General features: G+C 41.1%; 1 protein-coding gene across 1 annotated transcript in view; it reads left to right on the top strand.

Annotated features, from left to right (window-relative positions):
* PRUNE2 (prune homolog 2 with BCH domain) overlaps nucleotides 1-17,331 on the top strand; it is a 192,491-nt gene that overhangs the window by 42,192 nt on the left and 132,968 nt on the right. The window contains exon 2 of the mRNA XM_084834268.1: nucleotides 15,957-16,061. Coding sequence (XP_084690394.1) covers nucleotides 15,957-16,061 — 105 coding nt within the window. The remainder of the gene's footprint in view (nucleotides 1-15,956; nucleotides 16,062-17,331) is intronic.

Below are 17,331 nucleotides of genomic sequence, written 5' to 3' on the forward strand. Positions count from 1 at the left end.
TAGGAAAAGACTGGACATTTTTTTTTACTTAATATAGACAGAAAGTCATCTATTTTTAGAAAGGAAGACCTATGGGAAACAGGCATTTAGCAGTGTTTTAAGTGGAATTTCAGTGAGAACATGAGATAACTTATGGTAATCTTTCTTTGTACACGTTATAATTACACTACACATTTATAAGACCAGCCAGATGGAAGGCTTTGTGAATGAATGAGGATGCCTGACACCTCCAAGCCATGTGACAAACAGACAGGAACAGTGCAGTGGTCGTGACGCAGCTTCTACCATTAACTGGGGAGATGAACCCGCATCCTAAATAACGCCTGTTCATAGACGTATCATCCCCAGCAATTCCAGTTTACTGGTACAATTCCTGGGGGAAGCTGTAATCTAGATGCAGCTTAAGCAAAGAACTGGGATTCTAAATTCCAGCAATGTTTCCTATGTCCTAACACCAGATTTCAGTGCTTGGCAGTCATCGGAAACCTGTATTCCAGGGTAAAGAAATGTAGAGTCTATAGCAGGGGTGTTGAACTTCAGGGCCATGGGCCAAATGTGGCCCTCCGAGATTCCCCAGATGGCTACGCCCCTTTCCCCTGTTCCTATCCCTTTCCTCCAACTGCCAATCATTGCTTGTTTCCCAGATCTTGCACAGTTTATCCCCATTCTAAAGGATTGAAATGCCTCTCCTAAGGCCTAGTTGGGCAAGAAGAGCTTTAAAATGAAATATACTGGCAATTTTTGTACTTCTGGTATTTTTGGCCTTGCCTGCATTTGCCTTTACCCTCTCCCACCACTGAGAGCATCTTCAAAATTGAACCCAGCCCTTGGATTGAAAGAGGTTAGACACTTCTGGTCTATAGGCTCTGTCCAGCCCACTGCCCAGCCCACTGACAATGTGCCCCTGGACACCTTTTGTGGCACCCGCTAAAGTGTATTACCCCTTCCCCCCCCCTTTTAAGGACACATTTTCTTATTGGCAGTTGAGATCACTTCTAAGCAAAGTGAGGGCCTCCAGTTGCTGCCATCTTCATTTCCTATGAATGCCTCTGGCCTGCATGATGGGGCTCAGAGACATTCTTAGGAAAGTAAGACCGTGGACAGCTGCAGAATGATGCTTTCCTTTGCATCCAGCCACCAAGAAAAATAAGGCTAAAAATTAAAAGGTGTTGAAAATGGTGGGCTCAAAGGTGTTGCTTAATGTGTTTTGGCTTAGATTCCATGTCTGGCTTTTACACAGTCATTTGGGCAGGTTACTTATCCTTTTTTTAAAATATATTTTTATTTATTTTATCTTTATAAATTAAATAAACGATACCAAAATTACCAACAACCTGATCAATACTACAATTTCCGAACAATACAATTCTGATGAGGACACCACAATAACAAAAAGAGAAGGAGAAAGAAAGAAAGAAAAAAAAAAGGAAAAGGGAGGAGGAAAGGAAGTGAAGAAAAAAGGAGATTCTTTCCCCTTCCCTCCCCCTCTCCCTCTCCCTCCCCTTTAAAGAATTAAGTTTAAACTCCAATACTCCCCAGCCTCCGATGCCATTCTATTTTAAAAACTATATCTATAACCTTTACAATCTTACAGTTTAATAAACAACCTTACATTTCAATATATCATCAATCTTATATCAAAGAAACAAGTCAACAATTCATTCCCAGAAGCCTATATTATTATTATTATTATTAACAATAATAATAAATATATATATATAGTGTTATATAATAATAAAACAATATAAACCTTCAACAGTCAGTAATATATTTTATATAGATATATAAGTACACAATATGTTGTAGTTCAGTCGTTAAGTCGTGTCCGACTCTTCGTGACCCCATGGACCATAGCACGCCAGGCCTTCCTGTCCTGCGCTCTCTCCTGGAGCGTGCTCAAGTTCATATTCATTGCATCGGTGATGCTATCTAACCATCTCATCCTCTGCCGTCCTCTTCTCCTTTTGCCTTCAATCTTTCCCAGCATCAGGGTCTTTTCCAGTGAGTTTTCTCTTCGCATTAGGTGGCCAAAATATTTGAGCTTCAGCTTCAGAATCTGTCCTTCCAATGAGCACTTAGGGTTGATTTCCTTTAGGATGGACTGATTTGACCTCCTTGCAGTCCAGGGGACTCGTAAGAGTCTTCTCCAGCACCACAGTTTGAAAGCATCAATTCTTCAGCACTCAGCCTTCCTTATAGTCCAGCTCTCACAGCCATACATTACTACTGGGAAAACCATAGCTTTGATTATACGAATCTTTGTCGCAAGGTGATGTCTCTGCTTCTTACTATGCTGTCTAGGTTTGCCATAGCTTTCCTCCCAAAGGTCAAGCGTCTTTTAATTTCATGGCTACAGTCACCATCTGCGGTGATCTTGGAGCCCAAGAAAATAACATCTGTCACTGCTTCCATTTCTTCCCCTTCTATATGCCAGGAAGTGATGGGGCCAGATGCCATGGTCTTCATTTTTTTAATGTTGAGTTTCAAACCAGCTTTTGCACTCTTCACTTTCACCCTCAACAAGAGGCTCTTTAGATCCTCTTCGCTTTCTGCCATTAGGGTGGTATCTGATTCTCCCAGCAATCTTAATTCCGACCTGTGATGTACTCTGCATATAAGATAAATAAGCAGGGCGACAATATGCAGCCTTGTCGTACTCCTTTCCCAATTTTGAACCAATCAGTTGTTCCATGTCTGGTTCTTACTGTTGCTTCTTGACCCTCGTACAGGTTTCGCAGGAGACAGGTAAGGTGGTCTGGTACTCCCATCTCTTTCAGAATTTGCCACAGTTTGTTGTGATCCACACAATCAAAGGCTTTAGCGTAGTCAGTGAAGCAGAAATACACGTTTTTCTGGGATTCTCTTGCTTTCTCCATGATCCAGCGAATGCTGGCGATTTGATCTCTAGTTCCTCTGCCTCTTCAGAACCCAGCTTGTACTTCCAAGTACACAATATACCCTCAAACAATAAATGTAAAACAATAAATTTAAATACAGCATACCATATCTATTTTGAAATAAAAAATATAAAGAAAAGCCAGAAAAACAAAAGATGAAAGAGAATAAATGAATATATGTATAATCATTTATCTTCTGACCTAGCCTGGATCATGTGGACTAAACACAAACAGTTAACAAAGCTTGTTTAAGGATTCCAGTTCATGGGGTTGTAACAGAAATGCATTTTTACATTCAGCCATGCCTCCGCCATTTCATGATTTAGAAACTTCTTCATCTGACTTTCAGACATAATACAAAGTATAGCAGGATATTTTAAGCAATATTGTAAGTTCATTTGTTTTACCATATTTTTTGCTTTGATAAATTGCCTTCTTTTATTCACCACCTCTTTGATGTAGTCTGGAAATAACATAACTTCATCTTGTTTACAGGAAAGGCTTCCACCCTCTCTTGCCAAACGCAGGATATAATTCTTAGATTATTGGATTATGATCATATAGTCAGTCCCTTTAGCATTTGGCACACAAAATGCCTGCTCAATATCAAGTAAATAATCAGATGGGACAGGGAGTATCTCATGCAAAATTTTATCCACAAAAATAGGCAATTTTACATCATTAGACAGATTTTTAATCCCAATAATATGTACATTGGATCTTCTTGTGAAGGCCTCCAGCTAAGAAATTCTATCAGAGGCATTTTTAAAACAAATTTGTGTCGTAGTTTCATTTCCTGCCACTCGGTCTTCTAGCTCAGTAATTTTTGTCTCCATTTTTTGCCATGTCGCATTAATTAAATCCACAGCTCCTTGCAAGGCGGTGATGGAATTTTGTATTAAATCCAGCCTTTTGGCTTGCTCCATAAATTGCAAAGATAAAGTCTTTATCAGAATAAATAATTCCCCTATATCTTCTGTTTTTGAAACTTTTGACACAGGGGTTGTGGGGGGAGTTGTTGCCAGCTCCTTTTCTTGTCCTCGGTGCAGTCATCTTTCTCTCAAACAGATCTTGCAGGTCCTCGTTGTTGTTTATTCATTCAGTCACTTCCAATTCTTCATGACTTCATGGACCAGCTCATGCCAGAGATTCCTGTCGGCCGTCGCCACCCCCAGCTGCCCCGAGGTCGAGTCCATCACCTCTAGAATATCATCCATCCATCTTGCCCTTGGCTGGCCCCTCTTCCTTTTGCCTTCCACTTTCCCTAGCATCAGCATCTTCTCCAGGGTATCCTGTCTTCTCATTATGTGGCCAAAGTACTTCAGTTTTGCCTTTAATATCCTTCCCTCAGGTGAGCAGTCTGGCTTTCTTTCCTGGAGTATGGACTGGTTTGATCTTCTTGCAGTCCAAGGCACTCTCAGAATTTTCCTCCAATACCACTTCGCTCAGCCTTCCTTATGGTCCAGCTCTGGCAGCCATAGGTTACTACGGGGAATACCATTGCTTTCACTATGCAGACCTTTGTTGTCAGTGTGATGTCTCTGCTCTTAACTGTTTTATCAAGATTTGTCATTGCTCTCCTCCCAAGAAGTAAAAGTAAAGGTAAATAAACTTACCAGGGAAACAGCTGGATTGAGAGAGAATCTCCCCTCACACATACACACACATAATGGAAGAATACAGTTCTTCAGATTCCCTGGTATGTTTATTCCTCATTTTGTCATTCCCTGAGCATGTGCAGAGTGTGCTTTTTATTCAAACACAGAGAAGCTTGCTAATCTTTCCCGTCATGCTGCATTTGTACAAGTGTGACTGCTTCAGAAAGAACTTTCCATTATACTGTCTCTTTTTCATGAGTTTCATAACACTAGTGTGGTGTAGTGGTGAGAGGCCAGCCCAAAGTCACCCAGTGAGATAACTAACAGGAGGTTTGGTCATGAGCTGGATGTGGAAATACAAAGCTGAGCTGGGGGCAAGTGGGGTGCTGACATGTGTAGGAGTAAGTCACATTGAACTCAATAAGACTTACTTCTGAGTAGACATGCACAGAAGTGGTTCTCCTCTCCATTATAGCCTCACAATGGCAACAACAACGCTGGATGTGGAAATATAAAGCTTAGCAGGGAGAATAATACCTCGTGCAGGGCTCCAGGACTGGCATGGTCATTTTAAAAGGTTTTTTCTTTCTTTAAAACTAGGGATGTACGAAAGGTACTTGCCTTTTGTGGATTATGTTTATGGTTGGGGGGGAGGCGTTCCGTCCCTCCCCCCGGAATCCTTGCCGGGGGAGGAGGTGCTCCGTTCCTCCCCCCCCCCCGGAATCCTGGCCGGCCGGCTGTGCTCCGCAGCGATTCTGCGGAGCCGCCGGCCGGCTCCGCCAGCAGCCGGACATCCGGCCATTGGCTAACAGGGACGCAAATGGCGGCGGCCGTAGCTGGTGCCATTTGCGTCCCTGCAGTCAGCCGTGATAGGCTACGTAAATGTTTACGTAGCCTATTACGGCTGTCTTAAAAAACAACAACGCGCGTACGCAAATGGCGGCGGCCACAGCCGCCACCATTTGTGTTCCTTATTTTTGCCGTCTTAGTCTACGTAAATGTTTACGTAGACTAAGATGTGCCAAAATAAGGAACGCAAATGGCGGTGGCCATGGCCGCCGCCATTTGCGTACGTGCGTGTTTTTTTTTAAAAAGTCAGCCGTGATAGGCTACATACACATTTACATAGCCTATCACGTTTTTTTTAAAAAAACCTAGCCGTGATAGGCTACGTAAATCTTTACGTAGCCTATCACTTTTTTTTTTAAAACTGGAAATGGTGGTGGCGGCAGCCGGTCGGAAGACTGGCAGCCGTCGCTGCCGCCCCGCCGCCGCCACCACCGGAGCCGCCGCCGCCAGGAAGATCCGCCCAAGGTAAGTTTCGTCCCGGGGGTGGCGGGGGGTGGCGGGCCGTTCCACCACCAATTTCGGGGGGCCGAATGCGCTGGCATTCGGCCTCCCCGAGATCTGTGGCGGAATTTTCGTACATCCCTATTTAAAACAGCATTGCTTTAAACAAAGAGTGCATTGCTCAGGCACACCTAGGACAGCCTTGTTTTGGGAAGCCCCTAGAAGGAGGAAGTGTTCTGGCAGAAAGTAATTATTGCACGTCTCAGGGCAGGGGAAAAAATATGTAAATATCTACGAAAAATAGCCTTTCTTATGGAAGTTATGCAGACTCATGGAGATGGCTGGGCACTGGAATTACAGTTGTCGGTACAGATTTATCTTCGTAATTTTTAGAGCAGAAAAAATGGAGGAGAATTCCGGGGGCTTGTTAAGGACGGAATGGAGCACTGGCTGCAAACTGCAGAACTCAAGCGGCACTGAAGGTACACAATTCGTACATCCCTACTAGTTCCTCTGCCTTTTCTAAACCCAGCTTGTACATCTGGCAATTCTCGTTCCACAAATTGCTGGAATCTACCTTGCAAGATCTTGAGCATTACCTTACTGGCATGTGAAATAAGTGCCACTGTTCAATAGTTTGAACATTCTTTGGTGCTTCCCTTTTTTGGTATGGGGATATAAGTTGATTTTTTCCAATCTGTTGGCCATTCTTGTGTTTTCCAAATTTGCTGGCATATGGCATGCATCATGTTGACAGAATCATCTTGCAAGATTTTAAACAGTTCAGCTGGGATACCGTCGTCTCCTGCTGCCTTGTTATTAGCAATGCTTCTTAAGGCCCATTCAACCTCACTCTTCAGGATGTCTGGCTCTAACTCACTGACCACACTGTCAAATCTATCCCCGATATTATTATCCTTCCTATACAGATCTTCCATATATTCTTGCCACTTTTTCTTGATCTCTTCTGCTTCTGTCAGGTCCTTGCCATCTTTGGCTTTGGATCATATCCATTTTTGCCTGGAATTTACCTCCAACGTTTCTAATTTTCTGGAAGAGGTGTCTTGTCCTTCTTAATCTATTATCTTCTTCCACTTCCATGCATTGCATGTTTAAAAATAATTCCTTATCTCTTCTGGCTAACCTCTGGAATTTTGCATTTAATTGGGCATATCTCCCCCTATCACTGTTGCCTTTTGCTTTCCTTCTTTCTTGGGCTACTTCCAGTGTTTCAGCAGACAGCCATCTTGCCTTCTTGGTTTTCTTTTTCTTTGGGACGTTTTTTGTTGCCGCCTCCTGAACAATGTTGCGAACTTCTGTCCATAGTTCTTCCGGGACCCTATCTACTAAATCTAGTCCCTTAAATCTATTCTTCACCTCCACTGCATATTCACTAGGAATATTCGTGAGCTCATATCTAACTGATCTGTGAGTCTTCCCTATTCTCTTTAGTCTGATTCTAAATTGTGCAATAAGAAGTTTGTGATCTGAACTACAGTCAGCTCCAGGTCTTGATTTTACTGACTATATAGATGTTCATCACCTTTGGCTATAAAGGATGTAGTCAGTCTGATTTCGGTGTTGACCATCTGGTGAAGTCCATGTATAAAGTCGTCTCTTAGGTTGTTGGAAGAGAGTGTTTGTTATGCACTGTGAGTTGTCTTGGCAAAATTCTATCAGCCTATGTCCTGCTTCATTTTGTTCTCCCAGACCATGCTTGCCTGTAATTCCAGGTGTCATTTGACTACCCACCTTACAATTTCAGTCTCCTGTAATGAAAATAACATCTCTTTTTGGCGTACTATCCAGTAGGTGCTGCAGATCCTCATAGAACTGATCTACTTCTGCTTCTTCAGCATCTGTGGTTGGGGCATATATTTGGATCACTGTGATGTTAAATGGCTTATCCTGAATTCGAATTGAGATCATTCTATCATTTTTTATATTGTATCCAAGCACTGCTTTAGCCACTTTATTATTAATCATGAAGGCTACTCGATTTCTTCTGTGGTCCTCTTGTCCACAGTAGTAGATCTGGTGGTCATTTTATGTGAAGTGGCCCATTCCAGTCCATTTCAGTACACTGACACTCAAAATGTCTATATTTAATCTTGACATCTCCCCAGTAACCACATCCAATTTACTCTGGCTCATAGATCTTATATTCCAGGTTCCTATGGTGTGTTGATCTTTAGAACATCGGATTCGTCGTTCACCACCAGCACCGTCGGCCACTAGCCGTCCTTTTGGCTTTGAGCTAGCTGCGTCATCACATCTGGGGCTAGCTGAACTTAGCCTCTGTTCCTCCCCAGTAGCATTTTGACCATCTTCTGACCCGGGAGTCCCATCTTCCGATGGTATGCCAACATATCTCTGGTTGTACTGATCCATTTGGTTTTCACGGCAAGAATACTGGGGTGGGTTGCTGTTACCTTCCCCAGGGATCATATTTAGTCTGACCTCTCTGCCATGACCTTCCCATCTGGGGTGTCCCTTCACGGTTTAGCTCATGGCGTCATTGAGGTGCTCAAGCTCCAGCACCATGACAAAGGTAATGATGTCCTTTGCTGGAGTGCAGATCCTCAGATGTTCTCAAATATTGTTAATATTTCTTAAATCATCCCTCAGAAGTTGTTGATATTTCTTAAAGCGTATATTATTATGGAACATGTCAGCCCTGTTTTCTCCTATGAAATAGGAGCCTCAGTACAGCTTTTTGCGTTGGTAAAGCTCTGGAGAGATAATCCTGGAATCCAGCCCCCCCACTATCTCGAGGGGGGTACTTTTAACAAGATGGTATCCAGATGTTGCCTTGCCCCCCTTTTAATTCCAGGGAGGAATGAAAAGGTTTTTCAACCTTTAAAAAGCTGTTTGAGAAGGCTCCCACGGAGAGCCCGTGGGATGCTACCAGAGTGACATTGGTTTCAACCGGAAGTCTCGACAGGTTACTTATCCTTTGTGACTAGCCACACACCCCATGGCAGTCATTTTCTGCGGGAGCTCACAACAGTTTCTCACATTGCTAAATATGCCCAAAGGCCTCAAAAAATTGCCTACCCCTGAGGGAGGAAGGCTATTTACACACATGAATGTAGGTATGCCTTTTGTATCAAGGCACAATACCAGCTTGGGCAAGGGGATTTCTGTAGTGGGTCCCTTTTGCTGAATATTGAAACGAGAGCAAAATTAAAACTCATTGGGTTCTAATCTTAAAGAGAAATATGTTATGAAAGCCCACACATTTCTGACGCAAATAGAGCTTGGTGACTTGCCTGCCTGGTGTGAAGGTTGTGAATGTCATGCTTTGTCTAGATAAGCTGGTAGATAGTGCTGAGGAAGATTCAATGGTCCTGGTGCATGTCGGCATCAGTGACATAGGAAATGTAGCCTTATGGTCCTGGAAGCAAAATTTAGGTTGTTGGGTAGGGGAGTTGAACTCCAGGACCTCCACAGTAGATTTATCTGGGCAATATCCAGTGGGGCACTTATGCATCTGCAATTCTGTTGTGCCTTGCCGAATCTGTTGCACAAGCAGCATCCACCACTTGCAGAATGGAGATTTAATGCTTCCTAGAGGAAGCCCCGAAACAAGTAGAAATGCTCATTTCTGGATTGGGACAGGTTGGTGGAGCTCCATTATGCAAGCTGACCTGCCCCCCCTCCCGTTCCAGAAACAAGTGTTTTCACTCATTTCTGATTGCCCCTGGAAGCACTAAATCAATGTTTCACCATTTTTATTTATTTATTATTTTTATTTAAAACATTTCTTGGCTGCCTTTCAGGGCAAAAGCCCTCCCAAGACGGCTTACAGCAATAAAATACATAACACGGTTAAAATATTAAAAGCTATAAAAACAAAAACAATAAAAGCCAGCAATAAAACCAGCAACAACAATAACGGCAGTGACAGCAACAATAGCAGTCATTTCAAGAAAAGGCCACGGTAAAATAATATGTTTTCAGTATGGGTGCCATTTGTGGAAGGGAATCAGTGGGGTGCAACAGAATCAGCAGGGGCGTGAGCGCCCCGTTGGATACTGCCCTGTGAAATGCTACATGTTTCATGTACAGGGCCATTTAGACAGGTGGAGTTGAGGGGTCTCAATGCATGGATAAGATGGTGTTGGGAGGAGGGGTTTGGATTTGGTAGGCACTGTTCTTTATCCCTATTTGTTATTATCTCATTTGACTATTGGCTCTGTTGGCCACAGCAGATTTGAAAATTTGTTTGAGTAAATAAGTTATGAATAAGAAACAAACAATAGGAAATAACAGTCTTGTATCCATAGACTCCCTCCCCATATTTATCTCATAATAGCTTCCTCAAAATAGAACCAAAGGCCCCTTTCAAGTCAGTGAACGTTGTAAACAATTTCCCCTCTGCTTGAGTTAGTGACTGGGTTCACACAACACATTAACCCACACTCAGTGGTTGACTTACAGATAAATCATGCAGGTATTTGGGTAGTAAAATCCTCTATTTGTAAATAGTAAAACTATTCGGATCCGGGAGCAATCCTATGGCTGCTGGTCAGCTGGAATCTGGCTTCCTATAACTTGAGCCCACTATTCCATGTCCTGCACTCTGGGATGATCGAGAAGAGATCCTGTCCTTCCTCTCTGTGACAACCTTTCAAGTACCTGAAGAGCGCTATCATATCTCCCCTTAGTCTTCTCTTCTTAAGGCTAAATGTGCCCAGTTCTTTCAGTCTCTCCTCATAGGGCTTTGTTTCCAGTCCCCTGATCATCTTTGTTGCCCTCCTCTGAACCCTCTCCAGCTTGTCTGCATCCTTCTTAAAGTGTGGTGCCCAGAACTGGACATAGTACTCCAGATGAGGCCTAACCAGTGCTGAGTAGAGGGGAACTAGTACTTCACGTGATTTGGAAGCTATACTTCTGTTAATGCAGCCCAGAATAGCATTTTCCTTTTTTGCAGCCACATCACGTTGTTGGCTCATATTCAGCTTGTGATCTACAACAGTTCCAAAATCCTTCTCATCCTTCTCACTTGTAGAGTTGTATGATAATTGACACTCAAGTACATAATGAGCCAAGTCCTCAAGGAATGGTTCTCCATAAACACATAAACCCCATTCATTCATTCATTCATTCATTCATTCATTCATAGCTTTCTATCTTTCCCATCTAGTGCCCATGCTGCATTCAGAGCAGTTACAACAATTTAAAATCATAATATAATATAAAACAATACATTAAATAAAAATACAAAAATAGAGTAAAATAGAGTAAAATATGAAGGCAAAAATCACAGATGAAACATAGCTTTAAATAAAACACCAGTCCTTAGCAGGCAAATGTCTGCTGGAATAAAAATGACTTCACTAGCTAGCAAAAGACATTCAGAACGCAGACTACCTGCACTTCACAGGTTGTAGTATTTCATAGTATTGGAGCATCCAGTAACAAGGCTCTGACTGGATTCAGCACGTATCTACTACTCTTCTCATCAGCACCATTGTCTGGTGAACAAACAGGTTGCAATAATGAAGAGAAGGAGCAAGTCCATCACGGCTTCTTTTCCCTGCTGATCTTTTGAACCCGGCCTCTGTCTCTCATCACCATCCATCATGCCTCCACTCGAGGTCCTCTCCTTCTGATCTTATGGCAGGTTGGTATAGGAGGAGGCAATCCCTCAGGTGTCCTAGGCCCAAGCCATTTTAATGTGTTTCTGGTTTTAATGTCCTTTATCCTTTGTCTTAAAAGTGTGTGTGTGGCTTTATTGGATGTGAACGATGGTTTTATTTTTGAGACATTTTTGAAACATTGTAAGCTTCTTAGAACTGCTTCTGGTGGTTGCTGTGGTAGGCTGAAGCATATGACATCTTGGTTTGGAGAAAAAGAAATATATAGAAGTAGTCAGAAATATAGAAGTAGTCAGAAACTTGTTTTTTGAACAAGTTGAGCTACATCTATATGTGCTGATGAAATCAACAGTATTAATTTTGATTATTTTAGTGGAACGTACCATCATTCAATCTGATTTTTTGTGTAATCAGAATAGTTACATAGCCAATCACGGCTGTACTGTTACTGTGAATCATGCTTGCTAATTTCTTGCAAAAGAAGAAAATACTTGGTCAGGGAGACACAATTTTAATTATGAGTCCAAATTCCAGATCATTCATCTGAGTTCCAACTCATTCCTAGTCCTCACTAAATTGGGAATTTCTACATCAGTTTTTATTAATCTGGGAAATTGTGACTGCTGATGGATTCCTGCTAGGTAGAATAAATTCCTTAGGAAGTCTTCTCCAAACTTGAAGAGGAAATTTCAAGTTTGACCTTGCAATATTTCTTATAGCTAACTGAATATCTGCAGGCTAAATATATACATGTGTATTGGTGGGGAGAAGACAAACAGAAGCTGAATTACAACCATTGTTCTCCCAAAGAAAGAAATAGTTCTGAGGATACTGGAAGGCATGAGCAAGAGGTGTTTTCACTGACAGAATCATGAGAATTCTGCAGGCACACAAGGGAGAGGAAATACTTTTCCAGAGCATCTGCTGCACCTACAAAAGAAAATATATACATGTGAAACAACTTAAACTGCAGTGCTTTAGCAGAAACTGGTAGCATTAATTATAAACAGAGGAAAGTGAAGGATCGTATGTACTAAAGGAAGTAATAGAGGGGGGATTTCCAAGCATAACTATTCTAGGAGCATAATGATTTATGCATTATTTTTTGCTAAGGGGTAAGAATTTTGATAACAGAAAGGCCATCAGGGCAATATGACATGAGTTATTTGCATTTTGTTTGTTACCAACATGGAATATTCAGTGCTGGAAATTAAGGATGGCGCCTTGAAAGAGAACACTACTAGCCTCTGAAGAGACATTTGGAGAGGGAGGGAAGGAGGGAGGGAGAGAGAGAGAGAGAGAGGGAACATATACTGGCTGTATCACAGAAACATATTTGGACTGCTTGTATTCTGAAAAATTATAAAATAAATATGGTTGTGTGTTCTCTATCCAGGAGAAGAGAAACTTTAGTTTTTTTTCAACTAACAATTATTGGGAAATATATGACATTTCTGGGTAATCAAATTTGATTAAAAAGCTTGATAAAAGCTGGAAATACCCTTGAAGTTCTGCCATGAAAAATTCAGTTTAAATTTATTTGTTTAGAGTTAAGTAATCAACATTACTATATCAAGTACAGTATATGTATGGTATAGTATTTCATTAGATTATGAAAAACACCAAGTACATCTGTATGGGTAAACATTTACTTTGGAATCATTTGTGTGCATCTTCCACTTTCTTCCTTCTTCTGATGATAGAAACACATTTCAAAGTTTTGCTGGGTTTGAGCAATGGGAGTAGTCTGAAGGCTAATTCAGTTGTTATGGCCCTTATGTGAAAGCTGCTGAAAATAATTTCTCCTCAGGGGTTATAATTTTGGAGAGCTACTTTTATCTGCTTGAACTAATTGTGCGGACCTAATCATTGGGTAGCTGTAGATGTCATAAAAAGAGTCCCAGTGTTGAACAGATGAGTGGAGCTCTGCCCAGTGTCAGCTTCAGGTTTCTGAGGGCTCTTGGGTAAGACACCTTAGTGGGCCCCCTCCCTCACGGCCATTGTCACCAACTGCTATTACTCTTCATTCTCTTTCTCATCATTGCTGCTGCTTGCTTGACAGGCAAAGAGCCAGTGAGCGAGCAGGTATCTACTGCTCTTCTCATCAGCACGATTGTCTGGTTAACAAGCAGGTTGCAATGATGAGGAGAAGGAGCAAGTCCAGGGAGCTCTTTTCAGTCTAGGAGCTTAGCAGATACCTGCCCATGCCTATCCTTGACAACAGCCCTGACTCTGCCATGCCAATGTGACTTTTGGTAGCCTCTTTGTAGAGTCCATAATGTAAGAAGTGGTCCTCACCTCATGCAAGTGTACAGATGCCCAATTCCCTCGCTTCAATGTTTAATATAATTTGCTTAGAAATATTGTGAAGAATAGTAGGCATTGGCATATACATAAGACCTGTACAATGTGTTGCTGATTAGTTAATATTCATCAGTGATTAACTAATGATAGTTAATTAGTTATGGGAGTTTTCCTATAATTCCCACAACATTTTATGATGGTACACACAATCCAATGATGAATATAGTTAATTTTTTAATTGGCACTCCATGATGTGTTGCCAGTATTCTGTACTTGTTCTTGCTCACTTTCCCCCCGCGAATGAATTGTTTATTGCAGTCACAGACCAATACAAGTTTTTATGCAAATGGAAGATACAGCTGATTAAGAGTAATTCAATAAAACAATACATTTTAAAACTGATAAGTTACTACGTTTCCCTAAATATTATATTATACTATAATTTTGGCAGCTGTCTGAATATCAAACATTTCTTATGTACTTGGAGATCCTGATTTCCATGTGTTTTTTTATACTGATTTCAAAGAATTTCAGATTCATAGTCAACCTCTGACTTCTGAAGTCTTCATGAATAGTAAAAGGCACACATGCAACTATGGAATGGAGTAGAATGAGTACAGGAACTGTTCCTCTCCATCTTCTTTACAGAGTTTTTCAGATATTCAGATAGATAAGCTTCTTTTCTCTAGGCTGATCACAGCTAGTTCCTTCAACATCTCCTCATATATTTTGCACCATTAATCATTCTACTTAATGTTTTCTTCTGAATCTTTTCAGTTTGCTTAAGGATACGTTTGCTCTCTGTCCCTCTAATGCAGTACTTTATGTTTTGGTTTGTCCATATATACTTCCTCTTCTTGGCATTGTGGACTTAGGTTATTTAAAACAGTGAATATGAATTCAGAAAGTTGTGGGTCTCCTGTTCAGGTAACTTTGTTGTGATATGCAAAAAAGTGTGCTCGCATGCGTGTGTGTATTTGTGGGAGTGAACTCTGAGCTGTCTCTATGGGGCTGTGAAATATCCAGAATTATGCAAGGTCAAAAACAACCCTATCTTTTTCTCATCCCAACTCACAAGAAAATACTGGAGCATCTATTGGTGAATAAGTATATGTGTGCAAACAATTTAAATACATTAAGAAAGAAAAAAGGGCTTTGACAATGAAGAATGAGAGGTTTGGGCAAAAATCAGGTTGGGGGATATGGAAAAGTACTTTTCCAAATATAAGTAAGGAGTATTGTGAGAAAGTCAGAAACAAGTGGGACCTACAACAAAGTGTTGCAGTGTGGAGTGCTGTTGTTCTAGCCAGTCAGCGACCCCTTCTCTTGGGATACTTCATTCCATTTCTCTTCCCAGTTTTCCATCGTGCCCCTGTCCCCACAACAGACACTCAGCATTCCTCTCTCTCTCTCTGTATGAGTATATATATGATATGATATTTGGTGCTAAAAAAAACACTACCAAGAAGTGGAGCTCTAATCAGGATAACTCACATTATGAAGGTAATACTGCATAAATACAATATTTCCAGGTGCAAAACACATGAAAATGAGTTGGTCTAGGCAGACCCTAAACCTTCTCAACATGTGAGAATGAAATTGAAAGCAGAACTCCAGCTGAAGGTAATTCGAACAAGACTATTACTTTTTCTGTTCTAGTTCAGACATAATGGAAACCATGGTTTCGTGTTACATGAACAAGCCATGGCTCATGAGCTAGTCCCCCTCCCCTCTCCGCTTTCACACACCAGAGAAGGAGATCAGAAGCTTTCACTTTTGATTTTAAGCCAACCACAGTTCACTGTTATTTCCAAACGTAAGGAACTATATTTGCTTAAATTCTAGTTAGTGAGAATAAGCCAGGATCAAACAGTGGTTTCTGATCCTTGTTTGTTCACTAGCTAGAGTTTAAACACACCATAGTTTCCCAAGTTCAGAACTTTGGATTGTTTAAAATCAGAAGCAGAAGCATCAGATCTCCTCCTCTGGCATGAAAAAGAGGAGTGGGGGGAAGGACATGTGCCAGAGGCTTGCTGTAGCCTGTTCATATAGCAGGAACTATAGTTCCTTCCCACATCTGAACTGGGCCTCTGTCTTTACTATTCCACTTCAAGTCCCATATGTGCCAAATGACAAGACTGGTCTGGTTCTTTGCCATGAAGGTTATCTTGGGACAGATGAATTTTGCCAGATATTTAGTTGTTTCTAAAAGATAACATATGCCAGCATTCCTCGATTCTAACTATTTAAACACTGTCTTCTAGAGTCGAAATAAGTACCTGGATAAAGTACACGTAGTCCTTGGGAAAAAAACTTGTGATTTGGATTCTCTTATTTCAGCTTTAACTTATGCCTACTATCTTGAAAAGGTAAATATTGATTCTATGTTTTGTTTTTAATAATTATAATTCTATTATAGCATATTGAACTTATTCATTTGATAGAAAAACTGCAAGAGAAGTCAATAATAACAATATTCTGATTTTATTGCTGGGAACTTATTGCTGGATCACTGCTTTAATCCCTACACTTTCTTTAATAGATTTACCTGAGCTATCCAAGAGCCATTTCACTGATGTAATTTAACCTTAGACTAGGATTTCCACCTCTATCTACACCTGTACCCATTTACCTTAACTGCTCCTTATAATTAGAATGCCCTCTCCACTGACATCTGCTTTGTTCACAGTGCAATCTTATACATATTTGCGCAGATATAAATCTCACTCAAGTCAAGCTTATTCACAGGTAAGTGTATAGGATTGCAGCTGGTGAGAGTAATCCTAGCTTATCATGGGAGAGATTCCATGTTGGAGCAACTGCCACATCTTGTCCTGCCATTTTACTACAGCTAGAATAAGAGGTATGGGCAATTCCCGCCCCTCCCCCCGTCCTTTAACTGCAATGGGGACAATGTATTACAACCGAACTGACTTACCCCAGGACTGGCATAATGTTGGGCCCTTTGGGGGGAGCATGTTAAGCGGAATGAGGGACCTTTGGACCAGTGGAGCTTTTGACAAGTATACTGCAGGCCCTCTGGTAATGCGAGTTTTGCTCTGTCAGTGTGCTTCCCTCTCTACTGGTAGAGCAGCATGTGCACCACATATTATGATCTTTCATCTGACCTTCCACCAGCAATAATATTGCACCCTTAGTCTATCATCACCATTAAGAAGCATTTTAAAAATTATATCATTACTCTGGCTTTCCCCATATGGTTTATGTCCTCTATACCTTGCATTTCCTTGCCCCTTTCTTTGTATATCATGTCTCTTCTTAGATTTTAAAAGCTTTTCTCCATGAAGCTGTTAATCCCCTGAATATACTTTTGATTTTGTCACAGAATTGAGATCCAAGCACTGCATGAAGAGTGTTTCTTTCCTGGTTTTCTGCTACATAACCTCTAGGTGGCTCTGTGGTATAGCAGAATAGTGCAAATAGACAAGTGGAAAAAGCATTTAATAATAATAATATTATTTTTAATAATAAATTAAACCACAAATAATATCACATTTTCCTTGCTCTAAAAGAACTTGCTGTTTAAAAACAGAAGGAAAACTGCAGGGTCACGACGTCATCTAAGGAACCCATAAACAACTGTGAGTAAGGAATGACGATTGCACAATAAATGGCTTG

Source organism: Heloderma suspectum, chromosome 2 (genome assembly GCF_057233095.1).
Source record: "Heloderma suspectum isolate Gila_16-S chromosome 2, 16-S_ref, whole genome shotgun sequence".
NCBI classification, from domain to species: Eukaryota; Metazoa; Chordata; class Lepidosauria; order Squamata; family Helodermatidae; genus Heloderma; species Heloderma suspectum.